This window comes from Lynx canadensis, chromosome E3, assembly GCF_007474595.2.
Source record: "Lynx canadensis isolate LIC74 chromosome E3, mLynCan4.pri.v2, whole genome shotgun sequence".
Lineage (NCBI taxonomy): Eukaryota > Metazoa > Chordata > Mammalia > Carnivora > Felidae > Lynx > Lynx canadensis.
Genome location: NC_044318.1, coordinates 13195225 through 13214268, shown reverse-complemented (window position 1 = coordinate 13214268; position 19044 = coordinate 13195225). Strand labels below are relative to the sequence as shown.

The window sequence follows — 19044 nt, the reverse complement described above, 5'->3', positions numbered from 1 at the left end:
AGATAGTGACCTGAGCCAAAGTCGGATGCTTAACCGACTGAGCCACCCAGGTGCCCCAACCATTTTTTTTTTCTTTACTAGAATACATTTATCTTTATTCATAAATACTGGAAAATAGGGTCTACTTTTTTTTTTTTTTACTTTGCATCCAAGTTAGTTAGTATATAGTGCAACAATGATTTCAGTAGATTCCTTAATGCTCCCTACCCATTTAGCCCAACCCCCCACCCCTCCAGTAACTCTCTGTTTGTTCTCCATTTTTAAGAGTCTCATATGTTTTGTCCCCTTCCCTGTTTTTATCTTATTTTTGCTTCCCTTCCCTTATGTTCATCTGTTTTGTATCTTAAATTCCTCATATGAGTGAAGTCACATGATATTTGTCTTTCTCTGACTAATTTCGCTTAGCACAATACCCTCTGGTTCCATCGACGTAGTTATAAATGGCCAATCATTTTTTAATGTACAGTTCGTAGTGTTAAATACATTCACATAATTATGCGACCCATTTCCAGAACTTTTCCATCTTGCGAAACTGAAACTCTGTACCCATGAAAAAACAATTCTAGGAGCAACTGGGTGGCTCCGTTGGTCGAGTGTCCAACTTCAGCTCAGGTCATGATGTCCCGGTTCATGAGTTCAAGCCCCACGTCGGACTCGCTGCTGTCAGCTCAGAGCCTGCTTGGGCTCTCTCTGTCCCTTTCTCTCTCTGCCCTTTCCCTGCTCATACACACTCTCTCTCTCTCTCTCAAAAGGAAAATAAGCCTTAAAAAAATACTATTTTCCTCTGCCCACAGCCTCCAGCAACCCCCATTCTGCTTCCTGTTTCTGTGACTTTGACTACTCTGGGCACCTCATTTTTTTTTTTTTTTAATTTTTTTTAACGTTTATTTATTTTTGGGACAGAGAGCGACAGAGCATGAACGGGGGAGGGGCAGAGAGAGAGGGAGACACAGAATCGGAAACAGGCTCCAGGCTCCGAGCCATCAGCCCAGAGCCTGACGCGGGGCTCGAACTCACGGACCGCGAGATCGTGACCTGGCTGAAGTCGGACGCTTAACCGACTGAGCCACCCAGGCGCTCCTCTGGGTACCTCATTTAAGGGGAGTATTACAGCATTCGCCTTTTGTGACTGGCTCGTTTCACTCAGCATAATGCCCTCAAGGCTCATCAGTATTGCAGCATGTGCCAGAATTCCCTTCCTTTTTAAGGCTGAATACTATTCCATCGTAGGGACGTACCCCATTTTTCTTGCCCATTCCTTCACGGATGGATGCTTGCGTGCCTTTTTGAAAACAAAGACGTTCTGGATCCTAAAACCCCATCTGCCCCCAGAGGTGTGAGGGTAAGAGGCCGTGGGTGGCAGCCTCATCAGAGCTTCTGCTCACTAGAGAAGCAGTGTAGCTTGGTGGCTGAGAGTTTAGACACGCGTCAAATCCAGCCTCCCCCAGTTACCAGCTCTAGGACCTTGGGCAAGTTCATCTTCTCTGCCCAAGAGAGAAGTGAGTGAAAAGAGAACTATAGTGAGTATCTCCTTCCTGTTCGAGGATTGACTTATACGTGTTAAGTTGCAGACACAGTGCCTGGATGGAGGGAAAAATAATGTTTCCCTGTAAACCTCAGAGAGGCCCCCTCACGAATCCCCTTCTGCAGGATTGGCTTATAAGGCTTGAAAGTTGCCCCGGGGTCACCCAGCTCGCCAGGGGCGTGGCCATAGCGGGTCCTGGTTCCCCAGAGACGCTGCTGGAAGGCTTCACCGTGAGAAGGAAGACCGCCCCAGACAGCCTTGGGTCTCTAGGGTCAGGGGTGTCACGGACCGTGTGACCTTCAGTTGCAACTGTGTGCTGTGTGCTGGGGCCTTACTCTGTGACAAGCACACTTCTAAGCACTTTTATCGGGCTTATTTTGTCCCTGCACCCTGATGAGTCACAAGACTCATTGGCACAGTAACTACCTTTGCGGTCACCGTGAGACGTGAGTCAAGACATGCACAGGCACGTAGGTTATGTCTGGCACAAGATAAAGAACACTGAGTAGAAGTGGAAATAGCCATTTCACTGGGGGAGAGGAACTGAGGCACGGGGGTTTGAATGTCTTGCCTGGAGTCTCCGTGCTCAAAAAATGGCGGGAAGGGGATTCCTGCCAGCTCTGTGGACTGGGGACCCTCGTGAAGGAGTGTGTGTACCTGCCCCACTAACTTCTGCAGCTGTCGGGGGATCCGTTCGTGGGCAGGCCCTGCAAGTCCTGAGATGCAGGTAGAGAAACGTCGGGCCTGACCGTCCCACTCCTTCCCAGTGTGGGCCAGAAGCAGCTCCTGTGTCTGGCACGTGCCCTTCTCCGGAAAACCCAGATCCTCATCCTGGACGAGGCCACAGCCGCCGTGGACCCGGGGACGGAGCTCCAGATGCAGGCCGCCCTCAGGAGCTCGTTTGCCCAGTGCACAGTGCTGGTCATTGCCCACCGCCTGCGCTCTGTGATGGACTGCGCCAGGTAAGCACCCCTCCCCGAGTAGGCCCTCTCCCCGCCCCGCCCCCACGGGCGTAGAGGAAGGCATCAGGGTTTAGAGCCGCACGGGCGCTGGAATGGGTTATCACGCGCGCACTGTACAGGTGGCAAAACTGATGCCCGGCAGGGAGGAGATGAGCCCAAGAACACGTTGCCCGCAAGATGTTTCCAACCTAGCTGTCAGGGTCAGGAAACCGCAGGGAAGGCCGGACTTTGCCAGAGCAGACATGCTGGGCTTTCACTGGTGCAAGCGCTCGGGCGGATTGGGCCGGTAAGGGCTCCCCATTGCCCTCTCTCCTGCAGGGTGCTGGTCATGGACAAGGGGCAGGTGGCAGAGAGTGGCAGCCCGGTCCAGCTGCTGGCCCAGAAGGGCCTGTTTCACAGGCTGGCACAGGAGTCAGGCCTAGTCTGAGCCCTCTGCCCTCGCCTCGCCAACCCGGAGAGACTGCTGTGCCTTGGAGGTACAGGTGACCCAGGGGTCGTCAGTGGCACCTCAGTATTGGATCTAGACCCCTCTGATCTCTGGGAGGAAAATGGCAGAGAAAATGGCCGATCATCACAAACCCAGGAGGACACAGCAACACCCAGGTTGGCCTGATGAGGGCTCATCCCGCCGCATCCACCCTGGAGGGGCTCCCTGTGCTGCCCGCCCGTTGGCCTCACCTGAGGACCTTGGAAACCTGCACATGTCTGGGCTCCACCGCAGACCAAAGAAATCAGCATCTCTGGGGCTGGGGGGGGGCTGGGACCGTGGTGTGTGTGTGCCTTTTACAAACCACCCCCTTAATTCTGAGATGGTTGTCGAGTGACAAGCCACGACAAGAATCCAGAAAGTTCCTGCGTAGCTTTACTCTGTTTCCCCCACTAGTAACATCTTGAAAAACGATAGTATAATATCATAACCGGGATGTTGATAGTGGTACAATCGGCCGATCTTGTTCGGATTTCCCGCTTTTATGTGGATTTGTGTATGTGTGTGTGCGCACGCGCATTTCTACGGAGGCTCCTGCACCTACCCCCACCAGACGGGATGCTGAATGTTTCCATTACCACAGGAACCCCTCTGCTTGCTTTCGTAACCATACCCACCTCCCTCCGCCCACAACTGCTGACGCGTTCTCCATTTTGGTACCTATTTTTTTTTTTTTTTTTTATCTTGAGAGAGAGAGCACGAGCAGGGGAGGGACAGGAGAGGGAGACAGAGAGAATCCCAAGCAGGCCCCACGCTGCCAGCGCAGAGCCCGACGCGGGGCTCAAACTCATGAACCACAAGATTGTGATCTGAGCCAAAACCAAGAGTCAGACGCTTAACCGACTGAGCCACTCAGGTGCCCCTTGGAACGTATTTTCAAAGCTTCCGGAGTATTCCACACCTCTTGGTGCCCCCCTACCCTCGGAGATGAGCCCCTAGGAGCGTCTTATCTGAACTGTCGCACCAGCCACACAACCCACACCAAGAGCAGACCGTCCCGGGAATGAGCACGTGCACACTTTCAACTCCATAAATAGGGTTCACAGAGCCAGCACCCCCAGACTCCCACTGAGAGAATCTCCTCACCGCACACTTCCTCCGTTTGTTGAAGACCAAATTCCAGCTCCCCAGGGGGGTCCCAATGGTGGTTGGGACGTCCAGAGCAGCCAGAGGCCTGGATAGGGATGGCTCAGGGCTCGCTTTCGTGAGGGGGAGTCACCACGCGCCATGCTGCTCGGGCCGGTTTCCCACAGCACTCGGAAATCGGATACAGGGCTCCTAAAACTGGCTTCAGGCACCAGGCAAGGGGGACAAGAGTCTAAAATAGCCCAGCCTGAGGCCACACAGGCATATAGCTGTGAAGGGCAGCCTGAGAAAGGAGTCAAGTCCCTGGACCAGAACTTGAGGCCAGCCCCACAGTTCTTTAGTGACCTCACGGCATGGCTGCAGAGGTGAGCTGGGCACCAAATGCACGCCCGATCGATGTTCACTATAGTCGGCAATCCTGTTCTATCTGAGGACCTCTGTGGGTCCTCCAGGGGGTAAAGGCTTTACACACCAGGATCTTTTTAACCACATCACTCTTTAAAAAATGTTTATTTATTTTGAGAGAGAGAGAGAGAGAGAGAGAGAGTGCTGGGGAGGGGCAGAGGGGGAGAGAGAATCTTAAGCGAGGTGCAGGCTCAGCGTGGAGTCCAATGTGGCCCTCCATCCCATGACCCTGAGATCATGACCTGAGCCGAAATTAAGAGTCAGGTGCCAGGCGCCCTTTAACTGCATCACTGTTGACAGGTGGGCTGATAATTCTGGGTTGGGAGGGACGTTCAGCAGCAGCCCTGGCCTCTTTACTAGAGGCCAATAGCACTGTCACCTCCAGTTGTGACAAAAATGTCTCTAGATGCTGCCACTGTCCCCCGGGGGATCAATCACCTGGTGAGTGGCACTGGGCCTACCCGACCCGTGGTTAATCCGCTGAGACGTGGACAATGGCTGTGCTGGTATATCAAGAGGGGCCTGTGGACACCCACCTGCTTGCTGGGACCCGGAGCCCACCCTGTCCCAGCCCGGTCACGGGGACTTTCAGCTGGTCCATTCAACATCGGGTTTTCAGCCCAGAGTAAACCAAAGCTAGATCTAACAGCAGTGCCTACCTCCCTTTGCCAAGGGGCGGCCAGAAGCTCCTGCTGTCGCCTTGCAAGCAGAGTGGGAGGTCTGCGCCCCTCGCCTGCCCCTGGTCATGCCTACAAGGGGCCGGCCCCACCATCACTAGCACCTCCCAGCTCTGTTTTATAAACGAGGAAACTGAGGCTCAGTGAGTTCACATGACCTGCCAATGTCGCCCAGCTTGTAAGTGGCCGAGTGGGGGCTCTGCTCCTGGGTCTATTTACCACCACAGCCCAGGACGTGGCGTGGGGGGCGTCTGCCCAACTTTGAAGCAGAGGAAGGGACCAGACACAGCACTTTCCATTTCTCTACTTGGAACGGAGCCCCCTGATGTCCGGGCAGAGCGACCGCAGGCCAAAGAGGCAGCCGCTGTGTGTTTGGCAAACCCACTGGGGGCCATTCGAAGGCTTCTTTCATGGAAGGAGGTGGTTGGCCAGCAGGCGGAGCGTGCTCCCGGGGAGCCAGCGCTAATGAGGCTGTTGTTGGGCCCACACCACGGCTTCCTGGAGACTGGCCTGCAGGGGCCACCCAGGCCATCCGTCCCCCTGCCACGGGCTCGGGGGGGGGGGGTGGGGGCGACACAGATGCAGGAAAAGCCATGTACAGACTTTCTGTGGTCAGTGCCGGTCTCAGTAGGTCCCTTACCTTCACCTGTGTCCCCTCCCGTCACTGCAAACGCTTACCAAGCCCTGCCCCAATGCCTGCCGCAGCCTTCTAGGGAACCCTTACAACGGGAGGAGGAAGGTCCCATCATTATCCCCTTACTAGGATGCTTTGAGGAGGCCCCTTTCACAGATAGCATAAGGAGGGATAGCATAAGGAGATAGCATAAGGAGGGATCCGAACCCAGGTGGCCGGGCTCCAGAGCTCATGTCCTATCCACTGTACCACACTGCCTCTCGCACACTTCGTTAGCTCTAAAACACTAGCTTGCTGCTAGTTGAATTCCACTCTGGTATCCCACCAGAAGCGAAGGAAAGGGCTCCTTTCCTTTTTTTTTTTTTTTCTCTTGGTTTATTTATTTTGAGAGAGAGAAAGAGAGCGAGCGCACAAGTGGGGCAGGGGCAGAGAGGGAGAGAGAATTCCAAGCAGACTCCACGCAGTCAGCACAGAGCCCAACTCAGGGCTCGAACTCATGAGCTGTGAGATCATGACCTGAGCTGAGATCAAGAGTCGGATGCTGAACCAACTGAGCCCCCCAGGTGCCCCAGGGCCCCCCTTTCCTTCTCGAGGCAAGGGATTTGTTCATGTGTCTTCACTGTGTCTCCCAGCACCTGGCATGGTGTGCAGCAAACGAGAGTGCTTAGTAAGTGACACCTGCGTGACTGGATGGACGGACGGACGGATGGATGGACAAAGCGATGAATCCTACATCATCACCGGCTATGGTGCTGGGTGCTTTACCTGGATCTTTTTCCATCCCCACACCCACCTGGCCTGGTGGACATAATGATCCCAGCTGTACCAAGGAAGAAACCACGGGTGCCGAAAGGCAAGTTCTCGAGTCCCCGATGACTTCGCACTTGGCTCAGGGCCCGGCACAGAGGGCTTGTCCTGGATCAGAGAACCCAGTCACTTGGATGCATGCTACATGCCCGTGGTGGGCCATTCATCAGGGAATAAACAGATGAACCCCCTGCTCTCACAGAGCAGCCACTGCACCACCACCAGGGGAGGGACCAGCAAGAGGCAAGACCCTCTTGGTCTTGCGTCCTTGGGCCTGCATCCTGCACCCTGGAACACCAGCAGAGTGTGACTTGTGGCTGGAGAGGCCAGTGAGGTGGCCAGAAGGGAGCTGCGGGCAGAGGTCATGGGAAGCCAGATTACGTGGGGTGTCTGGGTGCCGAGATGGGGACCGCAGGAGGGTTGTGATGTGATTTTTTTACAGACTTGCTGCAGGGAGGGGGCGGCCAGGGCAAAAGCAGGGAAACCACTGAGGTGGTGGCTGTCACAGGAACACGAGAGAGAGACCAGCGTGGCAGGAATGGGAGGGAAGAGAAGCGGTCCGATTGGGAGTGTTTTTCTGGAATGAGCTGCAGGACCCGCACGGGGGTGTGAGAATGAACGGCGGACAAGAGCTCAACACTGGGAGGCACCATGTCCACTGCCCGCTCCCCTCTGGCCCAGGGGTCCCTTCCCGCGTGAGCAACGCTCCGCACTGAGCCCAGGGCCTGGCACACGGCAGGTGCCGTCTCCCTCCACGTTAGGAAAGCGCTCACCCGGACCATACCTGGACGAGCAGGCGCCCCTGCCCCAACCCTGGCGTTTCTGGCTTCCACCTTCTTCAGGGTTAATGCGGCCTGCGGCCTTCTCTTCGTAAAGCAGAAGGAGCTCTGACTCAGGCCTGGGACCCTCTGGAGTCCCAGTTGTCTCACAAAGCACACCCGTAGGCACACGCTCAGATACCTGTTTAACAGACCCGGCTTGGGGTTTTAGTGCTTCAGGGTCAGGCTCCACGGAGACAGGAGACAGGAGCACACCTCCCTTCTCAGACCGACACCCCCCCACCCCTGCCCCGACCCGGCACGTATAAATACCTCCTTCCAATGGTAACACCCTGACGGGAGCCCTGTACTGAACGCTCAGGCTTCAGTCCCTAAACGCAACGACGTGCGAGGCAAAGGTGTCAGTCCAGGGACAGCAATGTCGGAGGGAAGACCGGCAGGGTCGGGAAGCCCCCTCTGCACATTTACTTGGTGTGCGGTTTTAGGGTGCAGCAGAAATGGCCTGCTCCCCAACTACAGGGAATTCTTCACCATCGAAACTCGTCCAATTCAAACTCAGAAACCGAACATGCCAGCCTCACTCACGCACTATCCAAACCCCAGAAAACATGCGAGTGACTGCAGGGAGAGGTACTGCTCTCTCTCCCTTACACGCCCCTGCACTTCCCAGCCTCTTTTGCAGTGTGGTTGGGGCCGTAGGACTGATTCCGGCCAACGGGCTGAGTGGAGCTGACTTGTGTGGCTTCTGGTTTGGGACACTGAAAAATGGGCGTCCATCACCCGCACTTTCCCCTCCCCTGCTGTGGTCTCTGGAAGCCAGCCTCGAGAGGTGATGTCATAAGCCCAGAAGGGCCTGGATCACTAAGCTGCTGCATGGAAGGCAGGGACCCTAGAGAGGCACCCGATGCTCATCAAGACACAGGGGTGAGAAACAAACCCTTTTGTTCATTTCCTAAGAGTTTAGGGCTAATTTGCTAACTGCAGGACAGCCTGTCCTGTCCTGATGCAAAGGGATTTTCTAGGGTCATTTTGGCCACATGGGACTTTCACCCTCCTTGTGTCTTAGAACCTGACCAGGGTTGTGCATATCAGACACACTGCTGCTTGTCTCCACAATCCCAGGAGGCAGGTACGATCAGTCCCATCTTACAGATGAGGCTGCCGAGGCACAGAGACCAAGTGGCTCACACAGGGTCACAAGGCCAGTGAATCCAAGGGTGGGATTCAAACCCAGCCTCTGTCCACTGTGCCATGCTGACTCCCCGCTAAACTGCAGCTGCTTAACCTCTAAGGTCCCATTTCCGGACGAGAGCTCCCGCTGGAGACGACAGGTGTGCCAAAGAGAACGAAGAGAAGCAGACGAGAGGGTACCCAGTCCTGACTCCTGAAGGACAGGGCTGAAGCCTCTGCTAACGCCCCAAGAACACAGGACAACTGTTCAGTAAGAAACAAAATATTTTTTTTTACTGCAAATTATTTGCAAATGTTCACGTTTCCAGTGTAAGTCGTTAGAAAAAGATCCCCAAGAAAAACTTGGTTTATCTAGTGTGAAAGAATGGTATAACTTACAAAAAAAATAAATATGTATTTCCACCTAAAAGAAAGATGCTTCTCTGGGTTTGAAGTCAGCAACGTAGTTCATAGCAAGTATGAATCTTGGAGTAGCAGTGACCTTCCTCTGCTTTGGGGTCTCACCGTGCTCCCTGAGAGCTCTAAACAGGACGGGCCTCGAAGGACTCTGCTTCTCCGTTCTCCTCCAGGAACACGTGGACCAGCTGTCAGAAGCCGGCCGACGTGGCCATTCCCTGGGAATGCTGCTCCTTGGCTAACCCTTCCTCCCAAGAAATTAAAGTCTTGAGACTGTTTTTCTCCTTAGAGCAGCATTTGAAGGAACAAAAAAAAAAGAAGAAAGAAAAAGCAGCAGTCACTGATATTCGTGAATGGGTCCTTTTCTCATCCTGGAAGAGACTCAGTAATGAAATGTCGAGTTCTCCACACTGCCACCTTCAAGCTAACCAGATGCCAAGGGCGAGAAAAGAAATCTAAATACCCGGAGGCGCAGAGGGGAATCAACAGGGCTCATTTAGGTACCAACGCGTTGTACTTAGGAGGTACCTGGTGCTCCCTTGACCTTGACCGCTTCATAACCATTGGCAGATCTTCTCTCTCAGGGACTACAGAAGTAGAGCCATTCTAGCAATGGGTAGGAAGAGGGAGGAAGGAGAGCAGGGAGAAGACTGGAGCGGACAAGGAGCTGAGCAGCCAGGCTGGGGAGTCAGCACTGAGATGATCTCCGGGCCCAGACAGCCCACAAGTCCTGCTGAGTCCCGTCAGTGAGAAGTCCATGGAGATGGAGGCTGGCCCCATGTGTGACACATGTACCAGTGAAGTGGGGCTGGGACATCAGTACCTAGCGTCTGAGCGCCTGGAAGACCAGACGGTTGGTGACAGGAGAGTCCCTGGCCCTCAAGGTACTGCCCGAGGGTGAGAATGATCTTCCCAGGCCCCTCACCTCCCACCTGCAGCCCCGAGGAAACAAAGCATTCTGGGAGGAGCCAGACAAGGAAGGACGTCAGAGGCGCCACGGGCAGCTGTCGGGGGCCGGCGAGCTTCTCAAAGACGGAATCCACAGACTTTGGCTGGAGAGATCTGAGGCAGTTGGCTGGATTTGGTCACTAGCATATTTTACGAAACCCATTTCTCCGGCTGTCTGGCCACCAAACCTCCTAACAAAGCACCAAGAGCACAAGTGTGCACTCCCAGGGGCGTGAGAACGTATGTACATCTTGTAGGGGCAATGGAGGTGAGGGTGGGAGCGTTTGGGGGGGCTGCATCTCTGGGTCTCTCCTGGTGCTTCATGGTCAGTTCCAGGTTGGGGGCCGGACGGGCTGCTTTGTGTGTGTTTTCATTTTTTTGTTTTCTGTTTTTTGTTTTTTCTTTTTGGTTTCAGTAGACAGGAGGCTTGGGTTCCCCAGAACAGCGCCTCACCCCTGGATGCTGCCCTGTCAGCCCTGTAATTCCGACCAGATGCACCAGCTCTGGGGCTCACACCAGGCCAGCATCTTTGGCCATGCTGTAGAAAAGACCTCTCTCCTGCAGGAGGTCCAAGGGGTGGCCACACTCCCGGATTTCTCCTTTGTCTAGGACGATTACCCTGCAAGAGGAGGGGACACAGACATGAGGGACAGGGAAACAGTTGGCACTCTGGGCCCCCAAGAGCCACATGACCAACTCCCTGCTTTGGGTCAGGGCCCTAATGCCTCGTGTTAGGACTGGTGCAGTAGCCTTCCAACTGGCTGCCCATCCTCAATCCCTCCTCTTGTCACTGTCTAAGTCCTGTGATGCTTACGCTCATTACTGGCTGTCACTTCTTACATTTCCTTCCCGGAGCAATCAGCTTTTGTTCGTTGCTGTGTTTGCTGTCTATATCCATACACAGCCCCCAACTAACCTATCAGGTCCCTCAGGCAGGCTCCTTCTCTGATACCTCCTTGCTGAGTCCCCAGTGCCTAGAACAGGACCAAGAATGTGGCAGGGACTTCACACACGTATGTTGATTGAATCAATAATGGAGTGATGCCAGAAACACCCAGCGTAAAGAGAGGGCTGTGACTAGACACGGGATGAGGCTGTACAAACGGGTAAATCCCAAGGCTGACAGGCCTTCTATGCCAGCAGCATCACCTTGTGTAGTCCATGATGGTGTTGAGCCGGTGAGCAATGGTCAGGACAGTGCAGTCGTCAAACTGCGTCCGGATGGTAGACTGAATGAGGTCGTCGGTTTCGAGGTCCACGGCCGCGGTGGCCTCATCCAAGACCAGGATCTTTGTCTTCCTCAGCAGAGCCCGGGCCAGGCACACCAGCTGACGCTGCCCAACGCTTGAGCGGAGACAAAGAGCAGGAGACAGAGTGTCACAACCACCCCTGACCCTGAGCCCAGGCCTGAGCTGGGAGAAGAGAGAAGAGACACCAGGAAAGCACTGCCACTCCCCGCTCCTGCGCCCACGGCAGACGTTGGTGATGCCAGGACATTCTTGCTGCTGACCTAGAAGCGGGCTCAGGATCATTTTCGACACAGGACTCGGAGGGGATATCCAAAATGTGTGACGAGGGCAACAGGGGCGATGTGACGTCACAAGATGGCCCCACATGCGTGCCTTCTGTAGGACCCTCCCCGTTGACTCTGGACTCAACCACGTGTCTTGCTTTGGTCAAGGGCATGCTGGCAAACATAAGGCCAGCAGAGGCTTGCACCGGGAATGCACACCAGGGTGTGTGCGCTCTTGCACCTCTGCCGTCACCATGACAACGTGCTTGGGCTGGTCTGCTGAAGGAGGAAGGACATGTGGAGCAGACCCTAATTGCCCCCGCGGACCCCCAGCCAGAGGAGTGAGCCACGAACAGCAGAGCCGCCTGGCCGATCACCCCAGGTGTCTGAACGGTCACTGCCACTGCTCAACACATCTGAGGCTTGGGGGTTGGCGGCCACAGAGATGGGCAACTGAGCCAGCCACTGACTAATAACACTGGAGCGGGACTCTGGTTTGCTGTTGTGCCAGACATGAATACTTTGGTTGCTGGGCCATGGGTGGATCCTGGGACAAGGGCCAACGCAGCTGGGGCAGTGAGCGGTGACTCAGAGGGCTCAGAAAAGTGCTATTAACCGACTGACAGAGAAGCTTTTCAACAGTTTAACAAGCGACAGTCACTCTCAATTGAATAAATCTGGTGGAAGGAAGGAACCATATTAGCCATCCCGGTTATAGCTCATGGTAAAAAGTCAGTCTGGACTGAAACCCATTTCACCGATACTGAAACTGAGGCTCCAAGAGGTTAAGAGAAATTGGCTTGTCTGTGGCAGAGCCGGGACTCAAACCCAGGTCGGACACGTATGCATAAGGACCAAGGCTGAGCCGAGGAGACCCGGTCAGGGCCTCGCATGCCTGCCTACCTCAGGTTCTCCCCGCCTTCTGCACACTCGTGGTTCAGCTTATCGGGAAGGGCTGACACAAAGTCCTTGAGGTGAGCCAGCTCCAGGGACGTCCAGACTTCTTCATCGGAGTACTGGCTGAACGGGTCCAGGTTCATGCGCAGGGAACCCGAAAACAAAACAGGGTCCTGTTCGGGGAGAAAACGGCAGATGGCATGTGAGGCTCACGTCATGCTGGGTAGGGATGAGGCAGAAGGGTGGGGTGTGAAAACTTCTGATAGGGTCCCAGGGCTCCTTGGAATCACCCTTTCTGGAGACGTTAATAATGGGGGGAAAACAGTTTGGAAAACCTTGGGTTAAGTGAAATAAAATAGATTTCTTGTTGTAAGACTTTCCAGAGGCTTCAATATGCAAATGTACTGGAACCTTCCAGAAGAGAGAAGCAGCCTGGGTAATCCCTGATCATCAAGTGCCATGGATTCCTCCCTGTTCCCTGCCTACAAAGTACAGTCTTAGAAAAAATCTTAGAGAAAATAACATGACAAGTAAACACATTAGGGAATCACCACCTACAGAAATCAATCTAGAAAATCCATTTTCCTCTCCTGGCTCTTGAGAGACTTATTCTTGTCCCGACTGGAGCCAGTGGGAGTGAAGAAATGATATCCAGTTAATTCCCACTGTAATTTGTATGCTAAGAGGAGATTCAGTGGCAAAGAAACAGTATGGTTTCGATGAAAATAACAAAATAGGAACACATTTACATTTGTCCTGAAAATATACCTACGTAAGCTTTCAGGGTGCCCCACTGACGCCCTCGGCACACCAGACCCCACCTGTGGGATAATGGTGATCCTGAAGCGCAGATCATGTAGGCCAATCTTGGCTATGTTGATGTCGTCGATAATGATCTCTCCCTCAGCCGACTCGTTGATCCGAAACAAGCCCAGGGTCAGGGATGACTTCCCAGCTCCTGTCCGCCCCACGATGCCAACCTGTGGGGCAGGAAGGGCCCAGGGTAAGGCAGGAAGGCTGGTATCTGGGGGTTACCTCTTGCCCTCCCCCAGGGGGCCCGCATTTCAGGTATCCACCCTAGAGCAGTTCAGTCACCTGGTCGACCCAGTGTCTACCAAAGCCCTCCCCATCAGTAGCTTCCCAGGGACATTCCTTCAGGGGCTGTTTCGGCCAAGGGTGAAGAACGACTTCTGTCTCGGGGCGCCTGGGTGGCTCAGTCGATTAAGCATCTGACTTCGGCTCAGGTTATGATCTTGCAGATCACGAGTCTGAGCCCTGCATCGAGCTCTCTGCTGTCAGTGCACTGCCTGCTTTGGATGTCTGACCCCCTACCTCTCTGCCCCTCCCCAGCTCGTGCTCTGTCAAAATAAATAAATTAAAAAGGGGACTTCCTTCTCTTTGTCAGCTCTTTTTATAAGTTAAAATTATAATCGCTTCTTTTGATAATTGAGCACAGATCTCCAAAGAGGGCTCAGGCAGAAGGGGTTTTCCATAAAGCCCCATTTGTTTTCAACTCTCGAAAATACTGGTAATCAGGTATTTTCCCCCTACTGTTTTTCAGTCCTTTGATGGTGAGTTTCCCATCCCGAGCTGCTGAAATATCTCAAAGATTCAAGCAGATCCCCCTGCACGCCACACCTTCTCCCCTCGACCCCAGCTGCATGAGCCAAAAAGAGGTGATGGATAGGACCGGTCTCCCCGTTCAGTGGCCAATGATGGACATTCCTGACACCCAGTTACAACTCTTGCCTTCTCATCTGGGCTCTTGAAAGGCAGGCTTCCTCCAACCTCTGACAAAAATGTCACAGAGGAGAGTCTCATGATACAACACAAACCATAAAGCCTCAGTGAGAACACCACCCACTCTATTCTTCCCCTTGTTCTTAGAGAAATTATCTCACGGGAATAAAACGTTCTGAGCCTCGCAGCAGGAACGGCTTAACAAACACACATGTTTAGAGATGAAGGAAACACTGTCCCATGGCAGGTGACCAGGAAGACCCTTAAGTCTGATTCCTGAGGAGGGTCTAAAGGTCTCAGGGCAAGGACGTCTTACAGGAGCAGCCTGGGACCAGGGGTACATTCCAAACTTCTGACACCCTCACATGGTCATCGAGCCATCCCTACTAGTGATGACAGCATCTTCCTATTGTAGAGCTGGCAAACCTGAATGCCTGCAGGGGACAGCTAGGCACACAAGTGAGACAGGGAGGGACAGGGTGAGCTGAGAAGCTCTTGTCTGGTCTAGAAAAAGCCAGGCAGGGAGTGTAAGCCCAGTGTTGCTACATGTTCTGATCTTTCTTTTTTTTTTTAAATGTTTATTTATTTTTTCTGAGACAGAGAGAGACAGAGCATGAACGGAGGAGGGACAGAGAGAGGAGACACAGAATCTGAAAGGGGCTCCAGGCTCTGAGCTGTCAGCACAGAGCCCGACACGGGGTTCGAACTCACGGACCGTGAGATCATGACCTGAGCCGAAGTCGGACGCTTAGCCGACTGAGCCACCCAGGCGCTGCCCCCCCCTTTTTTTTTTTTCATGTTCTGATCTTTCAAGAAAAGCAGGAAGTGGATCTTTACAGAAGGCACACCAGATTTTTCTTAATTTTCAACATACCCAGATTTCTTCCCCCCCCCCCCCCCCCCGAAAACACACAGGTGGGCCTCATTTGGTGCCCGGTCAACAGTATGCAACACACCTGGGACACTGAGCAGCTTTTACCTCCACAAGCCCCACCCCCACGGTCCAGGGCCATGATAAACTGGGGGAATGAGGCACCTGGTTTTGCCTGCCCCACTGTGAACGGATGGGGGAAACAAGGTACACCCACCTTCTCCCCTCCATTGATGGTGACGTTAATGTGCTTGAGAACCAAGTCCAGGTTTTCCCGGTAACGCAGGCCGTAGTCTCGGAATTCTACTCGGCCAACCTGAGGCCAGGTGCTGGGCGGAGCCGTCTCGGGGATTTGCCAGGGAGCCTGTGATCGGGGGTGGGGGGTGGCGGTAAGGGATCTTCAGTCCCATGTGACCCAAGGCTGTAGGTGACCTGCAGGTCCCCTCTGACCTCATCTCCCTCCCTCTTGCTCACTCGGCTCCCCACGGGGCTGCACTACCTCTCAAACACACCTGCGTACCTCGCTGCTGGGCCTTTGCATCTGCAGGTGCCCCCGTCTGGAATGCTCTTTCCCAAACTACCCTCTCGTGCGCTCCCTGGCATGCTGCAGATCTTCCGCCAATTCAGACCACCCCCTGCCTCTGTGCCCTCCATCCCCTTCCCTGCTTCGCTCTCCTCCAGACCACCGGGCACCTCCTAGCACCGCAGGTGTGCATTAATTCGCTTATTCTGTCACCCACGCCCCCTGGAACATCTCTGCCAGGACAGGTTCTTTCCCTGCTCGCTGTCAAACTCCAGGCACACAGTAGGGACTCCACGAGTATTTGTGGACTGTACCAATAAGCGAGTGGTCTTCTCTGGTCAGACACAAGGGCAGAGGTGTCAGTCTGAATGCCTTCTACATCGGGACACCAACTATGCAGCAATGGCCAATGAGAAAGATCACGGTCCCATGACCTCACTTCATCCTCACTACAATCCCATGAGAGGGGTCCTTTCATTACCCCCAGTTTACACATGAGGAAACTGAAACACAGAGAGGGTGAGTAACTTGCCCAGAGTCACACAGTCCCTATTTCTGAAAAGCTTCTTAAGTTCAGTTCAGCATTTCCTGAGCTCTACAACTGGATGTGCTCCGGGCCAGGCTGGAGGCTACCTTTGGGGGAGCTGAGGAATGGAGGGCACAGCAAGAGAGAACTTTCATCCTTTCTCCCCCATAAGCTTGTTACATTAATTTTCATTTACAACAAGCACAGTCCCCTTTCACAAATTTATGTATAATGCAGGGGATACGCTGTAAGAACACGGAGGGCACTGGAGAGAGAGGTGGGTGGAACTTTCTAACTGTGAAAATATATTCTATATAAATACATATTTTGAGTAGTGCTAAGACCCTGGATCTTTACATTCTTTTGTATTTTTCAAGTATGTTCTTATTTGAGAAATTAAAAAAGGAAGTAATTAAAAGAAGTAAAAAAATTTTTTTAAATAAATTTAATTTCGGGGCACCTGGGTGGCTCAGTAGGTTAAGGGTCTGACTCTCGGTTTCAGCTCAGGTCATCTCATGGTTCGGGAGACTGAGCTGACAGCACAGAGCCTGCTTAGGATTCTGTCTCTCCCTTTCTCTCTGTCCTTCCCCTGCTTGGGCTCTGTTTCTCTCTCTCTCTCTCTCTCTCAAAACAAATAAACAAACATCCAGAAATTAAAAAAAAATAAATTTAATTTCATACTTCATGCACAGTGAACTGCAGGCCATGTGAATTAGATCTTAAAAACTAAAAAAATAAATTCGATGTTGAGCGCGAAAACCCCTGGTGTAATACACTCTTATTTCCACAGGGGGCGCTCACACCATTCTGAATAATGCTCTCCCATGAAGCGGGACCTGGTTCACCTGTGTCAGAGTCTTAAGGACGGGGCATTTTCTTGGGAGGCAGTGTGCCAATGGCCACGTAACCTTGAGCAAAGTAACTTAACCCTGTGTCTTAGTTTCCTGATGCGTAAAATGGGGATCATGACAGAACATGAGCTATAAGGCTACATAAAGATGACACGAATTACTCTACGTAAATTATATGAATTACTCTATGTAAAATGTGTAGGACAGGGCTGACAGCTCCCGAGGGCCCAATATGTGTCCCTAATATTACTGGTGGTGGGGGCGATGAGGGGATCCACTGGTATTATCACCATGATCACTGCCAATGCCACCAGTGACAGCGTGCAGACAGAAAACGGCACTTTCTAGGGGCAATGTGGCACTGATGTCTGGACACTTGGGTCCTACCCTGACCACGTGTGACCTTGGATCAGTCACTGTCCCTCCCCAGGCGACCCTCTCCTCCATCTATAAAATGGGGACTTGGGTCAAACAACTGCCGGGTTCCCCAAACTTCGGTCGTGATTTTTACAACATCCATGTACTGACTCTCTTGCTGTTGACTTTCAGGGCTTTGAATCAACTGATATTTAATTTTTAAACGTGACGATGAAACTCGTCTCATTCTGCACCACACAAGTCCCTCATACAGATATGTAACAAAGAACAAAAGACAATTTTCGCTGAATAGGGGTTGTCTGTTGAAGGCACCCAGGTGGCGCTGATGAGGTCAGGTGAGGGCAGGCGAGGGCAGGCCAGGGGCCGGCTTTACCTCCTTCTCCGTTTCTGAATACTCCTTCAGTCTCTCCACGGCCACGATGTTGGTCTCCAACTCGGACGACATGCGAACCAGCCAGTTCAAGTACGTGGTGACCTGTGCAAAGAAGAGTCACGTGGAGCTTCTGGGGCGAGCAGGGGCTGCTTTATCTTCAGCAAGTGATTGCGAATTATGCAATTTTTTGAGGTAAGAAAGGTACCAGCCTCATGTACCGCCGTCGCCAAGACCGCACCTCTTAGGCAAGCACGTCTCAAAATAACCCCTGGGCCACACAAGCAATCAGAAAGGGCATCAGAAAAGATTTCCAACGAGATGGTAATAAGGGAAAACCCAATGTATCAAAATTTGGGCAATGTGGCTAAAGCCGGAATGAGAGATAAAGTGATAGAATGAAGAGCATTTTTCCTGTCGCCGGAGGCATCCTCTTGGTTCATCAAGGGCTTTCCTTGACTGACGGGGGAATCCCGGCCCTGTGTCTCATCTCCCTCCAGCACCAGCGGGTCACTGGGCTTCTCAAACGCCGCTTGGCCCCTCACCTCTCCCCCAGCTCCTGCGGGGATTCAAAGCAAAGGCCCGAGACCCTGACAACCGCAAGAGAATGCAGCTGGGGGCACCTGTCTTACCTGCAGTGAGTAGGACACCGAGAGGCCCACTAAGCCGGCGCTGAGACTGTGCCTGGAGATCACGGCGAACAGGGCAGCAAACAGGACGATGCAGTTGCCTACGCACTCCAGCCGCACGGCCAGCCACCTGCTCACAGACACAAAGGCAGATGGACAGACACGCCAGGAGTTGGCTCGTCAGAGATTTGGTTTCTGGCTCAAGCCGGGGAAGGAGGGAGGCACTTTGCTAATGGAAAGAATTCCCCGAGAGCTCCCGAGACAGGCCTTCAATCTGTCCTCTCACGGGGGAAGGAGAGCCAAAGGGACACGGTCTCACTAATTCCTCATCGATCTCGCAACCCCGGGGGACTGAAACGGAGTTCTCCAGAAGGAGCCTTCCCGGGAAGCTAAAGCTTGCCTTTTTAAGAACCAACTTTTTTTTTTACGGAAACCTTTATAACATACCCATGTACACCCATCTGCAAAGACAGGTCCAGGAAAGTTCCTAAATACTAAGAAGTCATCAACTGTAAGAGGCAGCACTGTTGTAAAAATAACCTTTTCTTGGCAGAAGGGGGAAGGGAGAGTGAGAAATGAAATACTATTTTCAATGTAGCTGTAATGTTCCTAGATCACCCTCCTTTTAGAAATGTTAAAATACATTGTTTTACCTCTTGGAATATAAACAGATAACATTATTGGTTTTAAGCGAACTTCCCTAGCGTACCTCCAAGCGTTAGGAATATTAGTGATTAAGGTGTAAAACATTTTAGGGAAATGGTGTTGTTGATCTTATTTCCACTACAGCCCTTAAGATTCGTGTGACTGGGGGTGCCTGGGTGGCTCAGTCAGTTGAGCGTCTAACTT

The 19044-nt window shown here is 52.9% G+C and overlaps 2 protein-coding genes across 2 annotated transcripts in view; one reads left to right on the top strand and one right to left on the bottom strand.

Annotated features, from left to right (window-relative positions):
• The window catches only part of ABCC6 (ATP binding cassette subfamily C member 6), a 35792-nt gene extending 32475 nt beyond the window's left edge, over nucleotides 1-3317 (top strand). The window contains exons 21-22 of the mRNA XM_030301585.1: nucleotides 2293-2487; nucleotides 2806-3317. Of these exons, the coding sequence (XP_030157445.1) occupies nucleotides 2293-2487; nucleotides 2806-2914 (304 nt within the window). The 3' untranslated portion in view covers nucleotides 2915-3317. The remainder of the gene's footprint in view (nucleotides 1-2292; nucleotides 2488-2805) is intronic.
• Nucleotides 3318-8799: 5482 nt separating this feature from the next.
• ABCC1 (ATP binding cassette subfamily C member 1) overlaps nucleotides 8800-19044 on the bottom strand; it is a 98190-nt gene continuing 87945 nt past the window's right edge. Inside the window, exons 23-29 of the mRNA XM_030300860.1 lie at nucleotides 18199-18325; nucleotides 17570-17671; nucleotides 15136-15282; nucleotides 13129-13287; nucleotides 12314-12480; nucleotides 11047-11241; nucleotides 8800-10516 (exon numbers count right to left, since the gene is read on the bottom strand). Of these exons, the coding sequence (XP_030156720.1) occupies nucleotides 10408-10516; nucleotides 11047-11241; nucleotides 12314-12480; nucleotides 13129-13287; nucleotides 15136-15282; nucleotides 17570-17671; nucleotides 18199-18325 (1006 nt within the window). The 3' untranslated portion in view covers nucleotides 8800-10407. The remainder of the gene's footprint in view (nucleotides 10517-11046; nucleotides 11242-12313; nucleotides 12481-13128; nucleotides 13288-15135; nucleotides 15283-17569; nucleotides 17672-18198; nucleotides 18326-19044) is intronic.